Source organism: Marmota marmota, unplaced genomic scaffold (genome assembly GCF_001458135.2).
Source record: "Marmota marmota marmota unplaced genomic scaffold, marMar, whole genome shotgun sequence".
Taxonomy (NCBI): Eukaryota; Metazoa; Chordata; class Mammalia; order Rodentia; family Sciuridae; genus Marmota; species Marmota marmota.
In genome coordinates, this window is record NW_026000221.1 from 30,332,823 (window position 1) to 30,359,545 (window position 26,723).

The 26,723-nt window shown below is 34.3% G+C and overlaps 1 protein-coding gene across 2 annotated transcripts in view; it reads left to right on the plus strand.

Annotated features, from left to right (window-relative positions):
- The window catches only part of CUNH16orf87 (chromosome unknown C16orf87 homolog), a 41,224-nt gene extending 36,858 nt beyond the window's left edge, over positions 1-4,366 (plus strand). For both annotated transcript variants that reach the window (XM_048792259.1, XM_048792260.1), the window contains one exon: positions 3,345-4,366. In XM_048792259.1, the coding sequence (XP_048648216.1) occupies positions 3,345-3,463 (119 nt within the window). In that variant the 3' untranslated portion in view covers positions 3,464-4,366. The remainder of the gene's footprint in view (positions 1-3,344) is intronic.
- Positions 4,367-26,723: the final 22,357 nt, after the last annotated feature.

Consider the following 26,723-nt stretch of genomic DNA (forward strand, 5'->3'; position numbering starts at 1 on the left):
TGATGGTAAGAAGAGATAAGAAAACACAATGACAGTCTTTTAGTTGAGGAAATAAAGTCTGAATTGTTTTGCTAAGACTTTACATATACAGACTTGAATATTTATTTCATGATAACTTGAAAAAAGAAGCATTTATTTGGCTGTAAAATTTCTCAGGTGGTATTTTAGTGTATTATAGAAAACTTTTAAGGAAGCTATTTCAAGAGTAATATATGCTATTTAAATTTATTTACTTTTAATTCACATTGCAGGAAAATGCTCAAAGCAATTTCTACAGCACAATCTGGAATCTTTTACTTTTAGACTGGAATTCACCAAACTTTTTCTGTAAAAAAATTTACATATTAGATAGTAAATATTTTAGGCTTTGTGTACCATGCAGTCTCTGTCACAACTACTTTACTTTGTCATTATAGCTGGAAATTAGCTACAAAAACAGGAGATGGGTGAGATTTGGCACCCAGATTGTTGTTTTCCAGTTGTTAATGTAGACCATTATTCTCTAAATATATGGATAGAAATTACAAACTATTGAAATGTCTGTATATTTTGGAATAGATTCTTTGGTAATGCTTCTTGTGACTGAGTAGCTATTTAGTTTAATTCTGTTTTTATTGAGTCACTACTCTTAAAGGACACTTAAAATTTTTGAAGCAAGTTTTAACTTTCATTTTAAACATATGATTTAAGGAAAAAAATCTTACAATGTGTCTAAAAAACCAAAACTTTAAAAATTATCCTTTTTGATTTTGAAAAAGGATAGGAAGAAGGAAAAATGGAAAAGGAAAGTATCCTTATTCCCTCCGCCTCCTACAAGTTTATCTTTAAAAATTAGAAGTTAAAACAAAGTCTCTAGTCTAGGGAACACCAGACATAGTTGAGGGAGGGCTACTATATTTATCTTAGGAACATTAGGTGAAAATTTGACTTGGTAAATATTGAGTTCTTGATAGATACTGAGTTCTTGGTAAATGTTGAGTTGTGTTCCAAATAAGAGATCAGAAATAATCTTCTCTAGGGAATCTCAAGAGCCCAGGAGAAAAAGCCTAAAATAAAAATACTGTCATTCATTCTTTCACAGTCAAGTTCCACATATGTGTACATGCTTCTAATCACCTTTTTTTGCTAATACTTCTAAATGTGAACACTTTACCAGGAATAGCCCAGATACCTGGAAGAAAGTATCTAATATGTGAAAGGCTGAGACTAAATCAAAAGGTATGAAGAAATAACTTAGAGAAAACAAGTCTTTGCTTGGAAAAGAAAAAAATCAAAACTATCATTAATAATCTTTAGCAAAAGAAGATATAATCATGTAACTAGACCAAATAATATTTGAAAGGCAATTACAGAGGTCAAAAAGGCACCTGAGGAACTTCAAAATATAAACTTGAAAATATTCAGAAGCACCCAAAGCATATATGATTCTCAGAAATGAAAAACCTTAATAGAAAATTTAAAGATAAAATTGAAGAAAAGTTCTAGAAAGGATAGTAATAAGAAAAGAGGTTAAAAAAATAAGATGGAAAAGATAGTAAATTCTCAGGTCTAACATCTATAAATAATCAGTTTCAGAAAGGAAAAAAACCCTAAAAAACACAAAAGATGGAGGAGAAGGAAGTCTTCAATGAAACAATTCAAGAAATGTTCCCAAACCTGAAGGAGCTTGAGTTTCTATATTAAGAGAACCTGTGAAATTCCCAATCTAAAGGATGGTTAAAAATAGAAATGATACCTCAGTGTTTCTTCATATTATATATCTCTAGAAAGAGAAAAATCGTTTAGGTTTTCAGAAAAAGGAAAGAATCAAAATGATATTGGAATACAGTGAAATATTGCCTAGCAAGGAACAAATGATTATTATATTAATACCATTGATGAATTTTTAAAACATTGAAAGAAGCTAGACACAAGAGAACATATTATATGACGCCATTTATATAAAGTTTAGTAAGAGAATCTTATGGAAATGGAAATCAGTATAGTGGTTACTGGTGGGCGTAGGAAGGGACTAACTATAAAAGCATGAGGGATTTTCTGGAGTAAAAGAAATTTTGTATATCATCATTTTGTGGGTTATATGAGTGTATGCATTTATCAGAACTCATTAGTTGTCTTCTTAATGTATTTGTGTATTTCACTGTTATGTAACTTTAGTGATAATTTAAAAAAATAACTATAAAAAAGTTTTGAAAAAAGATTCAATTCAGGGAAAACAATGTGCAAGAAGAGTGAAATCATTCACATAGTCACTGAAAAATGGGTGTTACTGAAATTGCAATTCATAATGAGAAGGTGAGGGCACAAAACCAGAGTGTTTGTGGTGGGAACAGGAGATGCAAAACAAAAAAAATCCTAATTTTTCATGGTGGAAACTGAATATGTAATGTCTAAACCAATAATTGAATTAGCATCTTCTAAAAAAATTAGAGATAGATATGTTTTTGTAAAAACAAAGAGAAGTAACTGAAAAAAAATCAGTAGTTGCATCTGGAAAGTGGGAAATTTGCATGGAGGGATGGATGGATTTCTTTTTTTTGGTAACAAGTTTTGTAAAATAATTTGACTAAATTATTTGCATGTTTAATTTTGATTGAAATGTCAAAATAACAAAATCATAGTACAAGCTGAAAAGGGCACTTGGAAAAAACATCCACCAAGATGTTTATTGTGGTTTTGGCTGGCTCATAATTTAATAGGTGGTTTTATCTTTATTTTTTTATCTTTATTTTTCAAATTCTCAATTTTATTTTTTTGTGGTATTAGGGATTGAACCTAGTAATGTTCTGCGTTTGAGCTACATTTTTATTTTGTATTGAGATAGGTTCTCATTAGGTGAAGCTGGCCTTGAATTTGGCAATCTTCCTGTCTCAGCATCCTGAGTCACTAGGATTACAAGCATGATCCACCATGCCCACCTTGTTTTTCAGATTTTCTTACTGTGAACTTGGATTTCATCTGTAATGAGGAGGGGAAGGGTGGAAATAAATGTTGTTCTTGTTTTCTATAGCAGGGCTATAAGGTGACAATATTAATATATTATCATTGATGTTCAGAAATAAACATCTAGGGTTAGAAATTTTGATTGAACTCATAGTAGTGAGGAAAAAGAAATAGATGAGATTCTTATAGAAATGATGTAGCTATTGGACTGTGTATGTATAGAAATAGAGTCTCCATTTCAATACCTTTGTGTAATTTAAAAAAAAATTAGTAGCATAACACTAAACATATTGTACAATTATGTATAATATTTATTGTCATTAAAAGAAATACTTGAAAGCTTTATAATTTTTTTTAAAGTTGCTGCATTTATATTAAGCTTTCCCTTTTTCTTTTAACAGAGAAACAGGAAAAGGAAATTGACATCTATGCTAACCTCTCTGATGAAAAGGCTTTCGTGTTTTCAGTCGCCTTGGCAGAAATAAATAGAAAGATTATCAATCAAAGACTTATTCTCTGATACTTGTCTGCACAATCTGTTGAAACTTTCTTCAGGATTACATCAGTTGTGGACTCTCAGGAGCATTCTGATTGCATCAATAAGGGCCATTGATTTTTTTTTTTTTTTTCTCTTTCTATCATTTAGCCTGTGCCACACTTTGGAAACAAAGCTGTAGGCTTGGACTATTTTGGTATTTCCTTGTTTATCAAGGAGAATTGTCAGTGTTTTGTGTTGGCATATAAGTAAGTGTATTTACAAAACAAAGTGCTGGATGGTATTAAGAGGATAAAAAGGGGTAGGACTAACTGCTGAAGTATGAAAACTAGGGAAATAAAATGTTTGATAGTTTTCAGGTTTGCCACCAGAGATGCAATATTTTAAATACTGTCAGAAAGATTGACTTTTAAATATATATAGTTCAGATTTTCAGCTCTAACGGACTGCATATATATAGTTCATTTACTTTTAATAAATTGGCAATTGATATTTTATTGAATGGGGAATTAAGAATATAAACTGTAAATTTTGTCTTACATTAATTTTTTTTCTTGGCCATTATTTTTATGACTTAAGGTATGAGTTATATTTTAGGAGATACTTTCCAGACAGTTTGGAAATTTGGGTGCTATATGAAGAAAAACATTTAAGGATATATCATACTTCAGATATTAACACCTCTTTTTCTTGAATGTAATTTATTTATTGGTTAAAAAAAACAAACTTTTCTGCTCTCAAGATGGTGCCTGTTAACCTAAACATAAAATATATTTATTATTATTACATGCAAAATATTTCTTAGATAGCCACTTTTAAGCAGTAATGTTTTATCTGAGTGGATGTTCATTCGTACACATCCTGATGATTATTTAAATTGTTACTTAATCTCCTGGAAGAAAAAATAAATCTTAATATTGAAACTAAGTAGATTAAATAGTGTGGTATAAGCTTTTTGTCCTAGTGAAGTTTGTGAAATTTATTTCAATTCTTAATTTTTCTAGTGTCAAATCTTAAGTTTTTATAATTGACTTATTTTATACTAAATGTTTTCTATTTGGCAATTTAATGTCTAATGTATTCAAAGTTGGCAGTAACTCCCCTTCTTTTCAATTCCTCCTCACCCAATCTGTTTGGAAGTCCCAAGCTAACTAGGGAAGTTAGTTACCAATTAGACCTGGTCCCTATTAAAGAGAACTCCCCCTTTTGGGTATATATGTGTATATACATCCCCCCCACACATACATGCATGTGCATACTCACACACATACATACATATTTTTTAATTAACACAATTACATATTTATGAGGCACAGGGTTATTGGCATATTCATCATCTCAAACCTATCATTTCTTTGTGCTGTGAACATTCAAAATCCTCTCTTCTATACATTTTGAAATATATAATTATTGTCAATCATAGTTCCCTTTCCCTTTAAACTACAGCATTGTCAATTTTATTCTTCATCTTGTATCTCCTGTCACCCTCAAAGGTTCCTTTCCTTAAAAGAAAAAGGTCTACATTTTTTTTTCTCTATTTAAATTGATAGCCAGCAGAGGGAGCTTATGAAGTACTCAAGATGAACAGTAGAATTTTCCTAAGAATTCTTTTTCTTTTAATAAACATATATACCTGCAGGTACTACTGCACTTATCTTGTATGCATTTTAAATAAAGGTTTCCCAAGAATGTAATGTGATTTTTATCTTTGAAACATACTATATGAAAGCTATTTTTATTTTGAGCAAGAAAATGTAAAACTGATTAACATGAGATTCCTTATGAACATAAATATGTCCTCAGAAAAACAAGAACAACTTATGGAGAGTTAACTCTTTAAAGAATTATCATGTCAGAGTCTATCCATTTAAAACTGAACACTATTAGAGAAAAGTTGTGTTAAAATACTCATTGAAAGGAAAAGGGAAGATACTGACCTGAGCTTGCTGTATAGCAAATTATTTTATTTCACATGCTCATGAGGTTATTTAAAAATAATGCTTATTTAAATATTTCTTTGGCAAAGATATAAACTAGGTTTTTGTTAGTGACAAAATTCATTCTACCATTTTGCCTGAAAATTGTTTCTGGTAGATGTATTTATAAACTTTGGTATAAAGCTAAAAAATTTAATTTGTCTAGATGTTTTGTAATAGCCCCAGAAAATATTACTTTGCCCCTGGTGTTGGAAAAAACCTCTTGTGAAAGCAGATATCCTTAGAGCAAAATTACAGTCCTTTAATTACTCGATATAAAATTTGTTCTTCTGTAATATCTGTATGATTATATTCAGAATGTCCTGATGGTTCCATGATTAGATAAGGTCTGTTGAAAATGTTTATTTTTAAATGTAAGCAAGAATAAAAATAATATGGAAGAATTGGAGGGTAGGTTAAACCAAAAAATTTGTATGTTACCCCCCCCCCAAGTTCCTAACTTCATAGTATTCTAAAATGTTTAAGGGAGCAGTTTAGCAACTTCAGTCTTGCAAATTATTTCTAAAGTAGTAATCATTGGAAGTGACCAAGCAGCTTGAGGCAGTTTATGTTCTAATGAGATAAAAATTGCAACTGTAGGGATGTACCTTTTTAAGAGGTCTTACTTAGCATATGTGAGGTCCTGGGTTTTCAGATCCTCAGCACCAAAAATAATAATAAAAAAATTTACAATTACAAATGACTTAAAAAATTAATTCAAGTAAATTCTTAGTTCTTTAAATTTCAGAAATATTTAAGAAAAAGTCAACAACATCTGTGTTGCTTCCTAAAGGTAATTATTTCAGTGCTTTTTCCTAAGAATTTACATTACAAAATACTTGATTTCCTAAATTCTAGTAATTGTACTTGATTATCCAAATCTGATTATAAAAATGACTTTTATAATATATTTTATTTGTGACTTGTCTCAACCTGCGTGTTCATCTTAAATTTGAAGAACTTAAGCTCTTTGTATATTTATTATAAAAATATTAATAAAATTGATTCCTTTTTCAAAGAGCATTCTAGATGCAAGAAATCATACTGCTAGTCCCTGCTCCCTCACCCCGTGGAAACCAGGACTGCAAAGCATGAACTTTACCACTGACCTACTCAGCCTTTTGCCATGTTTTAATGGATTGTTTTTTGTTGTTGAGTTGTAGGAGTTCTCTTGGTCCTTACCAAATACATGATTTGCAATATTCTCTCCCATTCTGTGAGTGACCTTTTCACTTTGTTGAGTCTTCTGATGCACAGAAATTTAAAATTTTGATTTATTCTATTCATTCTAATTTATTTATTTTGTTGTTTGTGCTTTTGTTGTCATATACAAGACATCATTGTGAAATCCAGTGATATGAAGCTTTTTCCCATGTTGTCAAATTTAATGTATTCTTCCCTAAACTATTTAAACTCGTGGTTTTGGTTTGGGGCCTTATATTCATTCTAATTTAAAAAATTTTTAGGGTTTTCTGTCTTTTTAGACTTTAAAACTTACATTTTTCTAAACAATTTTTTTTTTCTTCTTTACAGTCATTTTTTGTTTTGGTACACCAGGATTGAGCCCAGGGCACTTAACCACTGAGCCACATTCCAGCATTTTTGTTGTTGTTGTTTAAATTTTTTATTTTGACAGAATCTTATTAAGTTGTTTAGAGCCTTGATAAGTTGCCGAGGCTGGATTTAGCAAGGCTCTAAACAACTTAATATTATTTTACAAGCTCTATTTTTACATTTGGAGGCGTGTATATATTTACAAATTTAATTACTATTTTTTCTGATTTTGTGCTGTTTTAACTCAATTTAAAAAATATTTATTTATTCATTGTAAAACTGAGGATTGAACCGAGGACCCTGGGCATTCTGGTCAAGCGCACTGCTACTGAGCTACATCTCCAGCCTTTAACTCAGTTCTTACAGTCTGAACATTAATGTTTATTTTTAAAGAATACAGTTGTAGTAATGAATATCTAACATATAAAGCAAACTTTCCATAATTAAAAGGCTTTAGGATGGACTGAATAATTCTTTTCACCATAATCAAAATTGCCTTTTGTATTGTTAAAAAATCTTAAGTATCATTAAGTATCAAGGAATTGGCCTATTTCATCTGAATGGTTGAATTTTCATGTCCTCTCTTTTTGACAGTTTACTAGAGGTTTATTAATTGTATGGCTCTTTCCTAAGAACCAGCCTGTAGTTTATTAATATGCTCTGTTGTTTTTCTGTTTTAAGTTTCATAGATTTCTTATCTTTATTGTTTCTTCCATTCTACTTGCCTTGGTTTTATATGTTCCTCTTTTTCTAGTTCCTTACAGAAGAAGTTTAGATTGTTGATTTCATGCTTTTCTAACAAAAACATTTAATGGTATAAAATTGCCTTTAGGCACTTTTGTTATTTCCCAAATCTTGTTGTGTTACAATTTCATTTTTGTTAAATTCCAAATATTTTCTGATTTTCATTGATAACTGTCAGTGATTTGTTTGTTTTATTATGGTCAGAAAATATATTTAGTATGATTTCAGTTCTTTTAAAATTGTTAGTTAGGACCTAGGATATGGATTGGTCTTGGTAAATGTTCCATGTACACTTGAAAAAAATGAAGATGCTACTGATATTGTTTAAAAGTTCTGTTTCCTTAATGATTTTCTACTAGATTCCGACAGTGGGAGAGGAGTATTGACATCTCCCAACTACATGATCTATTTCTCCCTTTAGTTCTGTCATTTTTTGCTGTATGTATTTTGAACTCTGTTGTTGGGTGCATAAATATCCTTGGTATGTCTTCTTGATGAACTAACCCCTTTTGTCATTATTTAATGTCCTTCTTACTGCTAATTTTCTTTACTTTATAATACTTTGTCTGATATTAATACTTAGAACCAATCCATTTTTTTTTCTTTTTTCTTTTTTTGGTACCAGGGACTGAACCCAGAGGCACTTAACCACTGAGTCACATCCCCAGCTGTTTTTTAAATTTTTTTTTATTTTGAGACAGTGTCTTGCTAAGTTGATTAGGGCCTTGCCTATTTCAAAGCTAGCCTTGGCTTCTTCTTTCTCTGCCTCCCAAACCACTGGCATTATAGGTATGCACCATACCTGACCTATTTTTTTTTCCTTTTCATTCATGTTGCATGGTGGTTGTTTCCTAAATCATTTTTAAAACTACCTATATCATCATATTTAAAGTGATTTTTTTTGTAGACAGTGTATAGTGGTTCATGTCTTACTTCTGACAATATTTTATTGTTATTTAGACCATTTACATTTAATTAGTTTATGTATTTGGATTTAAATGTGCACTTTATGTTTTCTGTATGATCCCTCTCTTTTAAGTCCTTTTGTTTTCCCTTCCTCTTCTTTTTTGACCCACTTCTGGATTTTTCGAATATTTCTTAGTATATTAATTTATCTATTGTGATTTTTTAATGTATCTATAATATTTTTAGTGTTTACTCTGGAGATTACCATAAAGAAGCTTAATGTTTACAGTTTACTTAAAATCAGTATTTTATAAGTTTAAGTAGAAATATGAAACCTATCAGTTAATATTATAATTTTTGCTTTGATCTATTACAGATTTTTTAAATTCAAGAGAATACTCCATCATATTTACCCAGATATTTATCATTTCTCTTACTCTTAAATTTCCTGATGTTCCAAAGTTTGCGTTGGTGTTATGAGCTTTCTATCTGGAAAACTTCTTTCAGCATTTCTTTTAGAGCTAGTATGCTGTAAATGGTCTTAATTTTCCTTCATCTGAGAATATCATTATTTTAATTTACCTCATGAAAGATATTTTGGCTGGATGTGAACTCTGTGTCAATAGTTATTTACTTTTTTTTTTTTTTTTTTTTTTAAATATTTATTTCTTTTAGTTATTGGCGGACACAACATCTTTGTTTGTATGTGGTGCTGAGGATTGAACCCAGGCCGCACGCATGCCAGGCGAGCGCGCTACCGCTTGAGCCACATCCCCAGCCCTAGTTATTTACTTTTAACACATTAAAAATTGTCATATGATTTCTGATGAGAAATGTATAGCCATTCAAATAATTTTTTCCCTTACATAAAACCTGATTTTTCTCTGGCAACATCAGGAGGCTTTGTATTTTGTTTTTATTGGTTTTATTATGATGTGCCTGCATATAGGATTTCTTTGAATTTATCCTGTTTGGAGCTAATGAGCTTAAATGTGTAGGTTCATGTCTTTGACCTAATATGCTAAGTTTTCAACCATTTAGGTATTTTTTTTCTGTTTCACTTTCTTCTCTTCTTCTGAGAGTCCAGGGACACAAAATGTTATACTTTTTGTTATTGCTTTTTAGAGGTGCTATTGATTTATTTCATTTTTAAGTATTTCAATTGACATAAAAATTGTATGTATTTGTACTGTGCAACTTGGTGTATATGTGTACATTGTGAGATGGCTAAAATCAAGATAACGAACATTTATACTACCACATACACTTATTTTTAGTGGCTATAACACTTAGCAATTTGCTTGTATATATTGTTATTAGCTACAGGCACCAGGATATATAATAGAACCCTTGAACTTATTCCTCCTGGATAACTGAAATAGCCCTCCACCAACATCTCCCTGACCTACACTGCCCCCATAACTATCATTCTGTTGTTTCTGTAAGTTTAGCTTTTTTAGATTTCACATTTTAATGAGTATATTATAGAGTATTTGTCTTTCTGTGCCTGGTTTATTTTACCTAACATTCTCAATGTTTATCCCTGTTGCCACAATTAGTAAGATTGCCTTCTTTTTAAAAGATGAATAGTATTCCCTTTTTTCCATACATAAAGCATTCCATACTTTATTCATCGTTGAACACATAGGTTGATTTCATACTTGGCTATTGTGAATAGTGCTACAGTACATGTGGGAATGCAGATGTTCCTCAACGTATTGACTTTATTTTTATTGGATATATACACACAGAAGTGGGTTTGCTGAATCCTATAGTAGTTCTGTTTTCAGTTTTTTGAGTAACCTTGTTGTTTTCCAAAATGACTGGACTAATTTACGTTCCCCCATTACAGTGTATAAGGGTTCCCATTTCTCCATATCCTCACCAACACTTGTTATCTTTAGTGTTTTTGGTAATAGCAATCCGAATGGATATGTGATAATTACCATTGTAGTTTTGATTTGCATTTCTCTGCTGATTAGTGATGTTGAGCACCTTTTCATATACCTGTTATCCATGTGTATCTTCTTTTGAGAAGTGTCTGTGTAGGACACTTTATTTTTTTATTTTTTAATCTTGAGACAGGGTCTCAAATGAGTTGCTGAAGCTAGCCTTGAACTTGTGATCCTCCTGTTTCAGCCTCCTAAGTCACTGGGGTTACAGGGATGCACCACTGTGCCCAGCTTCTTTGCCAAAATTAAAATTGAATTATTTCTCTTTTTAATACTGTTTTGAGTTCCTTATGTATTGTAAGGGGATATTAGCCCCTTACATATATATCTTGCAAATATGTTTTCCCTTTCTGTGGGTTGCCTTTTCATTTTGTTGATTATTTCCTTTGCAGAAACTTTTTAGTTTGATATAGTGCCACTTACTTAATTGTAAGTGCTTTGTTGCCTGTGATACCCAATCATTGCCAAAGCCTTGAAATATCAAGGAGTTTGTCCCCATTTTTCTTCCAGTATTTAGTCTTCATTTACATTTTTAATCTATTTCAAGTTAGTTTTTGTATATGACATAAAGGATCAGTTTAAGTATTTTGCATGGTGATATCTAATTTTCCCAGTCCCATTTATTGAAGAAACTTTCCTTTCTCTGTTGTGTCTTCTTGGTGGTCTTGCTGAATATCACAGGCATACCTCAGAGGTGTTGCAAATGGTTCCAAACCAGTGTAATAAAATTTTTTTTTGCAATGAAGTTGATCTTGAATTTTTTGGCTTCCCGGTGCGTATAAAAATTATGTTTACCTTAAATCATAGTCTTAACTGTGTAATAGCATTGTCTAAAATATGTACCTTGATCTAAAAATATTTATTGCTAATAAATGCTAATGATCATGTAAGCCTTTAGTGAGTCATAGTCCTTTTGTTGGTGTAGGGTCTTTCCTGCTGAAGGTTGGAATGGCTGTAGCATTTTCTCAAGACAACAAAGTTTACTGTATCTATTTACTCTTTCTTTCACAAAATATGTCTCCATAGGATGTGATGCTGTTTGATAACACTTTACCCCTAATAGAACTTCCCTCAATTGGAGTCAATCCTCCAATTATTGTTACTTTTAACTGAGTTTATTTAACATTACTAAGTCCTCTATTTCCATTTCAACAATGGTCATAGCATCTTCACCAGGAGTAGATTGCATCTCAATGAACTATTTTTTTTTTCATTCTTAAGAAGTAATTCCTTATCCATTGAACTTTTGTCATGGGATTGTAGCAAATCAGTTACATCCTTAGGCTCCATTTTAATTCTATTTCTCTTGCCATTTCCAGTACAGCTACAGTTATTTCCTTCACTGAAATCTTGAGCCCCTGCAAGTCAACTGTGAAAGTGTGAATCAGCTTCTTCCAGACTCCTGTTGGTGTTGATTTTTTGACCTTCTCCCATGAATCAAGAATGTTCTTAATGGCATCTAGAATGGTGACTCATTTCCAGAAGGTTTTCAGTTTATTTGCCCAGATCTATTTGAGGAATCACTATCTATGCCAGCTATAGCCTTCTAAAACTTCTTAAGTTAAAAATCACAGTTACCGCTTGATTCATAGACTCTGCATGAGAACATTAATCTCAAACATCTCCATCAGAGTTCTTGGGTGAACAGGTGAGCAGTAATATTTTGAAAGGAATCTTTTTAATTTTTTTTCTGAGTAGTGGTCTCAACTATCATGTTATAAACAGATGTGCTGCCATCCAGGCTTTGTTGTTTCATTTATAAGCACAGAGTACATTTAGTATATTTCCTAAGGGTCCTAGGATTTTTTGCAGTGGACATGAGCATTGACTTGAACTAAAAATCAGCTGCATTGGGTTCTAACATGATTTTGAAACTTTGAAGCCAAGCATCGACTTCTCTCCAACTGTGAAAGTCCTATATAGCATTTTCTCCCAGTGTATGATTGTTTACATTGAAAATCTGTTTAGTGTAGTAGTCACCTTCATCAGTTATAATAGCTTAATCCTTGAATAATTTGCCACAGCTTCTACATCAGTAATTGCAATTTTACCTTCCACTTTTGGTTTTGGAGATGGCTTTCTTTCCTTTAACCCCATGAACCAACCTCTTCTACCTTCAACCTTTTCTTCCATTATCTTTTAGACTTTACAGAATTGAAGAAGTTAAGACCTTGCACTGGATTAGGCTTTGGCTTATGGGAATGTCATAGCTGTTGTGATCTTCTATCTAGATCTCTAAAACTTTGTTCATACCAGCAATAAACCTACTTTGCTTTGTATTTTCTCTGGAGTGGCACTTTTAGTTTCTTCTAAGAACTTTGCCTTTGCATTTTCAATTTGGCTAATTGGTTCAAGGGGCCTAGCTTTTAGCTTATCTTGCTCAGCTTTCAGCATGGTTTCCTTTGAAATCATTTTGGTTTTTAATATCATGTGAGAAGTGTGTGACTCTTCACTTGAACCTTAGAGGCCACTGCAGGGTATTTGTTTGTTTTTTGCAGTACTGGAGATTGAAATCAGGGCATTGCACTGTTAGACCACGACGCAAGAAAAGACCACTGACTCCAATTAAAATCAAATTAAAGCAAGCTTATTATTTCGACCTGCCGGGCTGCCTTGCCCATCAGAATCGTGGGAGCCAAGGACAGCCGCGAGGCTTCTTTGTGGACCAGTTTTATAGCCCAAAAAGTTACACAAAGGGGGGTTACAGATAACAACACTCTGAGGAGCATAACACAAGTTTACATTTTTGCTGGCCCCGGCATCAGAATTTATGGAGATCTTAGAGACTCAGAGAGGGTCCTTATCCGGCTAGGGAAGGCCAGAATTTATGAGGCGTCACTAAGGTTTAGGAAAGGGTTGTTATATGGTCAGGGAAAACCGGACATGGGTGAGTTCAGGGCACGGGCAGGCATTCCAATCAGCTTTACAACCTCAACTAATGGCCAGGCCATACAGACATCCTGATATTTTTACAGAAAACAGAAATGAATCCTTCATAACTTGTGACAAGCTGGCTTCTGATCTAATGAGATAACTAGGCTAGGTATATCAGCACATGGTAGGCAGGGCCTCTATCACTGAACTCCTTCCCTGGTCCCTTTTTTTAAATTTTTTTATTTTTTAGTTGTTGTTGGACCCTTACTTTATTTGTTCATATGTGGTGCTGAGAATTGAACCCAGTGCTCCACATGTGCTAGGCACAACCTCAGCCCTCCCTTGTCCTTTTTAATATTTTATTTAGAGGCAGGATCTCGCTAAGTTGCTAAGGATCTCGCTAAGTTGCTGGGGCTGGCTTTGAACTCACAATCCTCTTGGCTTAACCTCTTGAGGTACTGGGATTACAGGCATGCGCCACCGTGCCCATCCTTTTTTATTTATTTTACTTTGAAATGGTCTTGCTGAATTGCCCAGCCTGTCCTTGAATGTGTGATCCTCCTCCCTCAGCCTCCTGAGTAACCATTAAAATTTAAAGTGATTATTGATATAATAATTAGTGTAATCACTTATATAATGTCCTATGTAGTAGTTGTTTTCTGTTATCTGTCTTTGCTTCCCCTCTTTTCCTGCTTTCTCTGATTGAACATTTTATGTGACTCTTTTCTTTCCTCTCTTGGCATATCAATGGTATTTCATTTAAACTTAAAATTAGTTGTAATTAATTTTAGTGGCTGGGCACAATGGCACATGCATACAGTCCCAATTACTTGGGAGGCCAAGGCAGGATGATTGCTTGATCCTGGAAGTTTGAGGCCAGCCTGGGCAACATAGTGAGACTTCCTCTCAAATAATATTAATAATAATTTTAGTTGTTGCCCTAGAGTTTGCAGTATAAATTCACAGTATTCTTAGTCCATTTTTAAATAATACTCTACCAGTTCATGTATGGCACAGGTATAACAGTATTCCCAATTCTTCCTTCTTGTCCCTTTGTAACATTGTCTCATTTATCTATATGCTTTAATCACCCAGTATATTGTTAATTAAGTAGATATATTTTAGATCAATTAAGAATAATAAAAATAAACATTTTATTTTACTTTCATTTAATCCTTTTCCAAAGTGCTTCTTGTCTTTATGTATTCAGGTTTCTGACCTATATCATACTACTTCTCACTGAAGAACTTTTTTTTTTGTAGTTGTAGATGGACAGAATGCCTTTATTTTCTGTTTATTTGTATGTGGTGCTTCAAATTCCTCCATTATTTTTGTTTTTATCTCTTTGATTAAGAACTCCCCTGAGTTCTTTCAGCTGTACTGTGCTGTTATACTAGAACCCTGCTGATGTGATAAAGTGTAGGGGAAAGGAAGCTTTTTATAATCTTAGGACTAAATCTCAATCTTAGTTGAGGGACAGTGCCTCTTGGCATAAGAGTTTCTTAGCTATCCCCTGCCCTCTTCTTTACTAAGGAAGGCTATAGAGGGAAGATGTTGGATAAATGTCCTGTCCTCTAGATGGATAAGAATCTGGTAAAGGCTTTTCCTCTGTGGGCCTTTATTATAGAAAATGATCTGGGTGTATTTCAGAAGAGTTGTTTTTCTCCTCCCCCTGCCAGGTATATGAAGGGTTTCCCCCCCCCCCCCCATTGGTTCTTAAACTTTAGAACCTAGAGGTATTTTTGGAGTACTTATAAAAGTATGCCTCCCTCCTTTCAAGATTACAGCTTCTGGAAGTTTCTTACACTTCATACAGCATCTAGCATTGATCAGAATTACCATTCAGATGTTCAAATGTTTATTTATGGCCTCAGAAGTTTCTCCTCCAGGTAAGTGGATCTTGACTGTGATTCTCTGTATATGCATTTCTATCCAGATTTCAGGGTGACAATGACTACAGTTCTCTGACAAGCCCAGGAAAAGGCATTGCTTTTTTTTGTTTGTTTTTCTAGTTGTTTAGCTCTTTTTTTTTTTTTGAGAGAGAGAGAGAGAAGAGACAGAGAGAGAGAATTTTTTAATATTTATTATTTAGTTTTCGGCGGACACAACATCTTTGTTGGTATGTGGTGTTGAGGATCGAACCCGGGCCGCACGCATGCCAGGCGAGCGTGCTACCGCTTGAGCCACATCCCCAGCCCAAGCTCTTTTCTTACAAGGATGGAAGCACTGAATTCTAAGCTCTTTATATGTCAGAGTTGAAACTAGAAGTCTAATCACAGACTTTAATCACATTACAAAATACCTTCACAACAATGCCCAGATTAGTGTTTGAATAACTACTTAAGTCGATATGTGCATTATAGTCCACCCCTTGTCAATTTGCCACCCATATACATTTCCTCAAGCCCTATGTAATTTCCAAATTAAGACAAGAACAAAGTTATACTTCTGCCTAACATGATACTACTATTCTTCATAAAACTGAAAACATTCTAACTTACCTCAGAAGAGGAATAGAAGTGCCCAGATGATATTCTTGTGTGTCTTTTGACCCTATTCTTAAATACTGTGATGCAATGGTAACCATTATTAATATAACTTAGAGATGATTAGTGGATAAGGGAGGGAAGAAAACCATATCTCTAGGCCTTTGGATACTTTCTTTGATAGTATGCTGAGGCAATTCTGGCATTTCAACTTACTTAGTTTGGGCCACGTTTGAGCCCATAGTTCAGCTGACCAACCAAACTGTTAGAACTCCTTCCTGGAGAGTTATATGTTGTTTGATCTTAGCTACAATTTTACAGTACTTTAAATTTAATCTTGGGATGGCTTAAAGAGCAACATTTTGGAGTCAAACAGATTTGAATTTGTATTCTGACTCTGCTATTTACTAGCTTTGAGATTAGGTAAGTTACTTCACCTTCCTAGACCTCAAGTTTCCTCCTCTGTAAACTCAACATAGATTAAATAGATAATGTGTTTAAAGTGTTTATAAGCAGTGGTTATTAGTAAATCACACTGTTATGATACAACTGATATTCTACTGGAGAACTGAGAGTACAAAATCTGTAGAGCAGTATGTCAAGCTTGATGGTAGGTTTGCCAAAGCCTTACTTGGAGTCAATCTAGAAGAATTGTTTTTTTTTTTTATAGGCCACTCCTCAAGAAATGATGTAACTAGGTCCAGAGGCACATTCCTTTATTCCAGTGATTTGGGAGGCTAGGGCAGGAGGATCACAAGTTTGAGGTCATTCTGGAAACCTAAAGAGACCTTGTCTCAGAATAAAAAAAAAAAAGGGTTGGCGGTAGCTTAGTGGTAGAGTACCCCTGGGTTTAATCTCTGGTGCCGCCAAAAAAAAAGTGACTTTACTATTAGGCAAAAAGAAAGTGCTAATGAATACACCATTGTACTAGACTGGAAATAAAAGGAAAGGTTGAGAATGTAAAAAAATAATTATTTTAGTATTTTTTATTATTATTTGTTATACATGACAGCAGAATGCATTTTGACTCATTGTACACAAATGGAGCACAACTTTTTATTTCTCTTGCTGTACATGATGCAGAGTCATACCATTCATGCAATCATACGTGTGCATAGGGTTGTTTTGATAATTTGAGAAGGATTTTGACATAGGAATTTATTCCTGAAAGTTAAGAATGGGTGAGGTCATTCATTCATTAATTCATGAATGTGTATCGAGAACTTGATGAGTATTAGGTACTCTGTGAAGGCTTTGGGATCACAGTAGTAAATATTACAGACAAGATCCCTGTCCTTGTGGCATGTACATTGGGGTATGGGTAGGAATACACAATAAAAAAGTCAGATAATTATATAATGATACTCAAGGTTTGGTGGTAAGGGGAAGCTTTTCTGAGATGTTTATGTTTTAGCTGAGACCTGATGATAGGGAATGATGTTCCTAATGCTTGGGATTCATTGAACAATTTGCATCTGTGAGTTTATAGGCTTCAACAAGTTTGGAAATTGGTCATTTTCTTCCCTAGTTCCCCGCTTTGTTCATTTTTGTTTTGTTTTGTGGTGGTCTTGCAATGTTTCCCAGGCTGGTCTTGAACTCCTGTGCTCCAGCTGTCCTCCTGCTTCATCCTCCTGAGTAGCTGGGCCTATAGGCATGCAGCTTATTGTTAAATATTTTCTTCTTTGTATTCTTTTTGTATAGTTTCTCTTACTGATTTCATGTTCACTAATCTTTTTTTTCTGTAACATTCAACCTGCCTTTAGTCCTATCAAGTGTATTTTTTTCATCTTCATGGTGGAATTTTCATCTCCAGAATTTCAATTTGAGATTTAAAGAAAAGATTATTTCTTCCATGTCTCTGTTTAACATACTTTTTCTCTAGCTTCCTGGAAACTGGAGCAATCAGAGGCTTTACCTTATTTGTTCTGTGTCTCTCACATCACTGTCCACTGTTGTCTGCTATTCAGTGTCTTGAAAACTGATTTTTCATATATCTTGTCCAGATTTTTAATTCTTTCAGAGAGTTTGTACTCTCTTGGATGAATATGAAAATATCTTGCCTCTATTATTTAGCTCATATCTACTGTTAGGTTTAAAAATATATATATATACAACTAAATATATATATATATATTTGTAGATAGACACAGTACCTTTATTTTATTTATTTTTACGTGGTGCTGAGGATCGAACCAGTATATAGCCTCACATGTGCTAGGTGAGCTATATACCACTGAGCTACAATCCCAGCCCTTCTGTTTTATTTTGTTCAAGAAGGCCACTTACTGTTACTGTCAATAGAAAACATTTTAAAGTTTGATGGTACACTTTTTTCCTAGAGTATGATAAAGCTCATGCCATCACTTTGATCTCTATACCAGTCCTCGTTCAGAGTCTTTTAGCAGTATAATTACCAAAAAGATATGATATTTTTCTCTTTTTTTTTAATTAAAAAAGTCACATTCTTATCAGGAAGAGAACTTGTCTTCAAAGTCTTTTGTTACATGTATGATGCACATCAATGCTGTTACGGTATCACATTCCTGGGTTGTGCAGCTTCTCAGATGTAGTTATCAGTCATTTTTTTTATGTTATACATGATCTAAGAACTTTAGAATGTGTGTTGAGGTAGAGTTACATTTTTAAAAATTGAGGTAAAGTCTACCTGATATACAATTTACTATTTTAATAATTTTAAGTGTACAATTCAGTGACATTAAATACATTCACAATGTTATATAATGATCACCACTATTTCCAGAACTTTTTCAGCATTCCCATACTGAAACTCTGAATCTATTAAACAGTAACTCTCCATACCTTTTCTCCCAGCCCTTGGTAACCACTACTCTGTGTCTCTATGAATTTGGCCATTCTGGTAAGTGGAATCATACACTATTTGTCTTATAGTATCTGGCTTATTTGACTTAGGTAATGATTTCAGTGTTACATATATGATGCACATTAATTTCATTCTTACTGTTCCATTGTACGTATAGCCTATATTTTGTTTTGTTAGGCTGTTGAACACTTGGATTGAATTCACTTTTGTGAATAACGCTACTAGGAACATGGGTGTAAAAGTGTTTGAGTCTCTGCTTTATATTCTTTTGGGTATGTACTTAGGAATAGTATTGCTGAATTGTATAGTAATTCTGTTTAACTTTTTGAGAAGTCACTGAAATGTTTCACATGGTGGCTGCCTCATTTTATAGTTCCACCAACAATGTGAAAGGATTCCAAAAGATTCCATATTCTCATCAACACTCAATGTTTTCCGGCTTTTTGATAGTAACCATCCTAATGGGTGTGAAGCGGTATCTTAATTGTGACTTTTGATTTGCTTTCTCTAATGACTAGTATAACTGAACATCTTTTCATGTGCTCACCAGAAATTTATATATCATTTTTGGAGAAATGTCTATTTGTCTATATTTTAATTGAGTTTGCGGTTTTGGCAATAGAGGGAGATATTGTGTTGTAATGCCCAAATCTTTCTGCAGTCCAAGAGATTTAAAAATGGTTTCATGTTTCCATAGTTGCCCATACGTGACATATCTTTCTTTATAATAGATGAAGCAGATGGTGATTCCAAGTTGCTTTCCATGTATCTGGGCTGTTTTAGAGTATACTCCTTCTGTTTCTGTATGGCACACTTCAAGAAAACAATGTCTGTCTGGATTCAAGGGATATAATTTGGGGGTAAGATGTCCCAGAACTCTAGCAATAGACCTGTTAAACTTCAATTTTTTTCCCCCTTTGGTGATGCTAGTGGTTGCACTTAGGACCTTCTGCATGCTAGGTAAGAACCCTAAACTTCACTTTAATTGGTTGGAAAAATTTATGTCTGTAGGAAAATACAAACAAACCCTCTCACTTCTTGGTATCTGGTTTCTCAGACCTGCAAATAAGAAATTTACTTAATTTAATTTCAAAGTAAGAAAATCTGCTTCAGCTTCCATAGTAGCAGCTCTGACATAGGTATGCCACGTGCTTCTCTAACACTACCATGACCAGCAGAGTTAAAAGGCTTAAAGCCTTTAGAAATATAAAACACCCCAAAAAAGTCAAACTCATGTTTATAACAACAACAAAAAAGCAGCTGAACACATTTTAGTGCAGTTCATTCTTTTACAATAGTGCAAACATTTGAGTGTGATTAAAAGGAATTAAAAACAGGAAAAAAGTTGCCATTTATGGAGTAGTCACTGTGTCTCAGGCACTGTTCCAAATGCTTTCTGTATATATGATTGTATTTTAATAATTATGAATCAGGAAACTGAGGTTCAAAGGATTAATTAAAGTTGCTTAGGGTCACATGGTAAGTGATGAAGTCTGAATACAATTACAGTGTGACCCCAGTTTTGTTAACAAAAGTGCTCATAGCCTATTGGATAAAAGAGAAACAGGAAATACATTTCAAATTGCTTAATATTATTGTCACTGGCTAGGAAAGCAATATAGATATTTAGAAAATAAAGGATATACTACAAAGACTTCCTATTTTTTTTTTCTTTTGGTGGTGCTGGGGATTGTACCCAGGCCTTGTGCATGCAAGGCAAACACTCTACCAAATGAGCCCAAAGACTTTTTAAAAAAAAAAAAAAAAAAACCCTTGAGAATATTACATAAAAGTGCAGAAAGCCATGTTAACCTTTTTCTGATTGATGAAGGTTTTCTTTCCAGATTCAGAGTTTCAATTTGGGTATTTTGTTTACATTTTGACTGGCATTTGTCTCCATTTTCTCCTCATTGGTCTCATCATCTCCTCTTAAACAAAATGTCCTTTTAAATATTTCATTTCCTAAAGATTTCTTACCATGTCCTTATTTTTATACTTCTAAGCCTTGATGACTTGCCTAAACCAGTATTTAATGGATTCTATTTCTTCATTTGAAGTTTAAACTTCTTCAGTTATCTATTCTGACTGTATAAGAGCCCTACTATCAAAAGGTTCTTGACAAATATATTTTTGAGCCTTTTGTCTTGTACTTCTTCATTTGTAGTTGTCCCCCACCCCTTAATTTTTTGATTTATAGAAGTTCATGTTCTTTCTCTGTAAGTTGAAGTCTGTAGACTGACTCTAGAATTCCTTTTACTAGATCAATTTTCAGATTCCTAGTTTGAAAAATCTACTCGTGAGTCAGTTAACCATGGTCAGTTTGGTGAGGGAAAGAGTTCCATAGTACAGACATGGCTATTGAGAGTCCACTGATTTAGACCATATTAGGGGCATTTCTAGAAAAGGCAAGAATATTTGCTAGCCATGCACCCACCCAAGAGATGTCTGCCACATCTGTAGACCATGGCATTTGAAAAGTCGTGATATTTGTGTTAGTCAGCTTTTCATCACTGTAACCAAAATACCAGACATAAGCATATTAAAGGAGGGAAATTTTATTTTGGCTCACAGTTTATTTGGATGCATGGTCAGCAGGTTACATTGCTTTGGGCCTGAGGTGAGGCAGAACATCATGGAGGAAGGATGTGGTAGTAGGAAGCTTCTCAGCTCATGGCAGCCAGGAAACAGAGAGAGAGAGAAGGCGGTGAGAAACATAGTCCCCAGTGGTACATCCCCAGCAAGCTGTGTCCTCCAATGACATCCCACCTGCCTATAGTTTCTACTACCTTCCAATAATCCATTCAGCTAACAAATATGAATTAATCCACTGATGAGGTAGATCCTTCATGATTCAGTCACTTCCTAAAAGCCTCTCCTCTGAACATTGCTGCATTAAGGATGACATCAGTCTTTGTAGGTACTTCATATTCCAAACTACAACGGTGTTTTTTATATATATATATGTATGTATGTGTATGTATGTGTGTGTGTGTGTATATATATATATATATATATATATATACATACATACAGAATGGAAAAACATGATCTGAATTGGATGTAATTGCAGGCAATGGAACATCCTGATCCTAAGAAGATAGACTGATACCAACCCGGAGCAGGTCATCAATGATGAGTTGAAAGGCTCTGCTCACTTCACACTGATTTCAGCATTTCTCTCAGTGACCCAGATGAGTCATCCTCAGAGTGCATGTGTCTAGAAGTACAGAAGCTATAGTCCTGGCATCCTCTATGTTGTTAGGCTGTTGTAAGAAAGTGGTATAAATGGAATGATGGCACACACCTATAATCCCAGTTACCAAGGAGGCAGAGATGGTAGGAGCCCCTTAGTCCTAGGAGTTTGAGACTATCCTAAGCAACATAGGGAGATCCCATCTCAAAAGGAAATGGCACACATTTGTCACTTTTTTGGGCCACTTTTCATCAACTCCTGGATTCAGGATTACATTCAGGAACTAATCTCCCACAGTGGCAGTCAAGTAGGTTTCTATCAGAGTCTCCCCGCCCCGCCCGCAGAATGAGCAATACAAAAATGGGAAAATCGCTGGAGTCAATGCATTTCTCCACTCTCACTCCAGACTTCTTTGTGCTTTTTCCTGGATTCCATTTAGTGAAGTTAGAACTTTGAATCTGCCCTTTATGTCTTATCTGTTCTTTCACATTTTTTTTTGTTTTTTTTTAAATTCTGTTCTGTAAGATTTCTTCTTTTATCATTCTTTCAAGCATTTTCTTTTAGCTAACATATTTTAAATCTCTAATCACTTCCTTTGTTCTCTATTCTTTTTCAGTTTAACCTATTTTGGTTTTATAAAACCTTCCTTAACTATTTGAGTGAAGGTGTATTCTATTCTCCTATTATCTTTTCCTGCTAGAGTTTGTTTTTCATGTCTGAATATTTTGGTGTTTCTTTTTTAGGCTGCTAGTTTTACTAATATCTTGTGTTCTTTGATTGTCTAATAATAGTTGAGGAAGAATGTCTATGTAACTGTCTGACTTCTTCCTGGGAGAATTTTGACTAGATGCTCTGGGTGTAGCTAGGGAGAGGTAGTTAGAACTCTAGAATGGGGAATTTGGTGCCCCAATTTCCCCATTTTATAATGACTTATAAAAGCCTTGGATTTTTCTATATGAATTGTTTAATTTCTTTGGAGAAGAGTTGTCAGGGACTTGTTTACTCTTGCCTGTAGGTAAATGCCAGCTGCCAGTACTTGCTCAGTCTGTGCATTAGGGACTTGGGGTGGGAAGAACTTGGGGGTAGAGAAAAGCAGGTGGGGACAGTTGATCCACCATCAGGGCTTGCTGGGGTTCCCACAGCCTAATTGGCAGCCCTCCTCTCTAGCCCACATGTTGGTTATCTCTTAATCCTTTGTCATCAGTTTTCTGGCTTCCAGATATGTACTGACATTTTCATCCCTATATGGTTATTTGCACTTACTTGGTCCTCAAGCTATAGGTTTATTCTTTTTGTGCTTTTATTCCTTTAATACAAAGGATCCAAGGCAGAGAGAAGGAGCATGTCTGGTTCATTAAAAAAAATTTTTTTAACTTCACACACATTTAATGTTTATTATCCCACAAATAATATTTCTTGCAAAAGAACTGTAAATTCATGCATTATTTACAATTTTCAATTTAGAAGGGATCAGGTAATAAGTATTTTTGTGAAAAATTTTGTAACTTGTCCAAATGCCTTGGATAATTTGGACAGTAGACATAACAGTTATCATTCTTTCCCTTACTAGTTGACATTTAAGTAGTTCACAGGTTTTCTTTCTTTTTTTTTTAATATGTATTTATTTATTTAGGTGTAGATGGACACAACACAATGCCTTTATTTTTATGTGGTGCTGAGGATCGAACTCGGGTCCTGCCCATGCTAGGCAAGTGCTCTACCACTGAGCCACAATCCCAGCCCCAGTTCACAGTTTTTCTCAAAATCTATTTCTTTCTTATTTCATTGACCCTTAGCATGCTTCTCACTCAAACTGAGAAATCCTCATCGTATCTATAAAGAATCCCAGTGGTTCAACTGAAAAATGTAACTGGATGAAATACAGCAAGCTAAACAGATCATGTATAGTATGTGAAAATATTTAGAAGTACAATTTAAATATAAAGCAAATAAATTACCAAACTTTATTTATATATAAAATCCATGTTCATGCATGAAACAGTCAATCACAATTCATTTTGCTTAAAGAAACTAGCCAGTTTGCATTTCTTCTTAATTCTTCATAACAGTACTCAAGTTTGAAATGTCCTGTTTCTCCCTACAACATTCTTTTCCTGTTGTCTATTTCCTGTCTATTTTTTGTAGTTTATTCTTCATGCTGTAAGCACTTGCTTTATCAGTTATTTATTTTTATTTTTATTTTGGGTATTTTTGTTTGTTTGCTTTTTGCACTGCTGAATAGCTGAATATCTAGGGCTAAAGAGCTCCACCACTGAGCTTTGTCCCCAGCCCCTCATTTTAGGTGTTGAAGCCAGAACTAGTTTAACTTCAGAGTGCTTTGAATGATAATTTCCAGATGAATCATATTTAAAATGATGGGAACATCTATTGACAAAACCATTCATTTTTGCGTCTCAGATCCACACCCTCCCTGGAGAAAAGTAGATGTCTCCACTTTTGAAGAATGGAAGTCCTTTATACATGGCCAGTTCTGCTAGGTTTTGAGAGTTCTACCCTATTATCACATTTCTTCATCTATAGAAACTTAGTGCCTACCAGGTCTTCCTCTTCGAAGTTGGATAGGTAGACAAGCTTATATTGTGCTTTTAACAAGAATAGCTACAGGCTGTTGTTCACTGAGCACTTAAGTATGTGCAGGTACTGGTATATGAGTTTCGTGTTCATTCTCTCATTTAATCCTCAAACAATCCCATGTAATAGGCTTTAATGGGGATACTGGGGCTCTTAATTTACTTATTAAAATCACATAGTTAGGTTTAGTAGTGCTGGGCTTCAAAGCCAGTCTGGTAGGGTCAAAGCCTGGGCTTTTAACCTCTTTGCTACGCAATCACAACTTAATCTATGAACATTCATGAACATATGAGAAGAGAAACTTGCAGGTACCATCTACTAAATGGGTAACTTTGATTAGCTAGATAATGGCCTCTCAAAATATCCTAATTCTTAGAGACTGTGAATGTCACTTTCTATGGCAAAAAAGGATTTTAACAGACATGATTCAGGATTTTCTTCCTTTTTTTTTTCTTTTGGTACTTGAGATCAAACCCAGGATCACTTAACCACTGAGCCACATCCCAGTCCTTTTTTTGTATCTTATTTCGAAAAGGGAGGCAAAAGGAGATACGCAGAAGAAGATGAAGGAGTGTGATCATGGAGGCAGAGATTGGAGTGATGCAGCTGCAGAGCAAGAAATGTCAGTAGTTGCCAGAAGCTGGAAGATGCAAGGAATGGATTCTCCTTTAGGGACTTTGGAGGAAAGATAGCCTTGCTGACACCTTAATTTAGCCTAGTGGTATTGGCTTTGGATTTCTGGCCTCCAGAACTGTGAGAGAATAGCGTTCTAGGGTTTTTGTTTTATTACATTTTTTTGTGTGTGTTTTTATTTTTATTTATTTAATTTTCCCCCCTTGGTACTAGGGAGCGAACTCAGGTGCACTTTGCTACAGTCCTCTTTTTGTTTTTTATTTTGAGACAGGTTCTCACTAATTTCCTTAGCACCTTGCTAAGTTGCTGAGCCTGGCCTTGAATTTGTGATCCTCCTGTTTTAGCCCCCAAGCCCTGGGATTACAGGTGTGCCACCATACCTAGCTGCTTTCTGTTGTTTTAAGCCATGAAGTTTGTGGTAATTTGTTAGTGCAGCTGTAAGAAACTAATAGTAGTTACTTGACTTTGTGAACTTTCTAGGCCTCGGTTCTTTAAAATATGAGGTTTTAAAAAGTTGTGTAAAAAATTGAAGTTTTTTTGTTTGTTTTGAAGGAAGAGTCTTGCTATGTTGCCCAGACTGGCCTTGAACTCCTGAAATCAAGCAGTCCTCCTGCCTTATCCTTACTAGTAGCTGGGACTATGTACACATGCTACCATGTCCAGCTCTTGTAAAATGAAGACACTAATGGTACATACTTAGTGTTTTAAAAGCTAATGTATGTAAAATGCTTGGTAGGGGGCTGGGATTGTGGCTCAGTGGTAGAGTACTTACCTGGTGTGTGAAGCACTGGGTTCGAGTCTCAGCACTGCATATAAAAAAATAAAGGTCCATTGACAACTAAAATAAATATTTTTTAAAAAGTTAAAATGCTTGTTAGGGTACTTGGCATCTGGTGAATGCACAACAGAGATTAGATATTATAATTGTTTTTTTTTTATTGGTTGTTCAAAACATTACAAAGCTCATGACATATCATCTTTCATGCATTTGATTCAAGTGGGTTATGAACTCCCATTTTTACCCCAAATACAAGTTGCAGAATCACATCAGTTACACATCCACATTTTTACATAATGCCATATTAGTGACTGTTGTATTCTGCTACCTTTCCTGTCCCCTCCTATCCCCCCTCCCCTTCCCTCTCATCTTCCCTCTCTACCCCATCTGCTGTTATTCAATTCTGTCCCTTGTTTTTTTTTCCCCTTTCCCCTTACAAACTCTTATATGTAATTTTGTGTAACAATGAGGATCTCCTTCCATTTCCGTACAGTTTCCCTTCTCTCTCCCTTTCTCTTCCCCCACTCGTCTCTGTTTAATGTTAATCTTTTCCTCATGCTCTTCCTCCCTGTTCTGTTCTTAGTTGCTCTCTTTATATCAAAGAAGATCATTTGGTCATTTGTTTTTTAATGGATTGGCTTAGCTTCACTTAGCATATCTGCTCTAATGCCATCCATTTCCCTGCAAATTCCATGATTTTGTCGTTTTTTAGTGCTGCGTAATACTCCATTGTGTATAAATGCCACATTTTTTT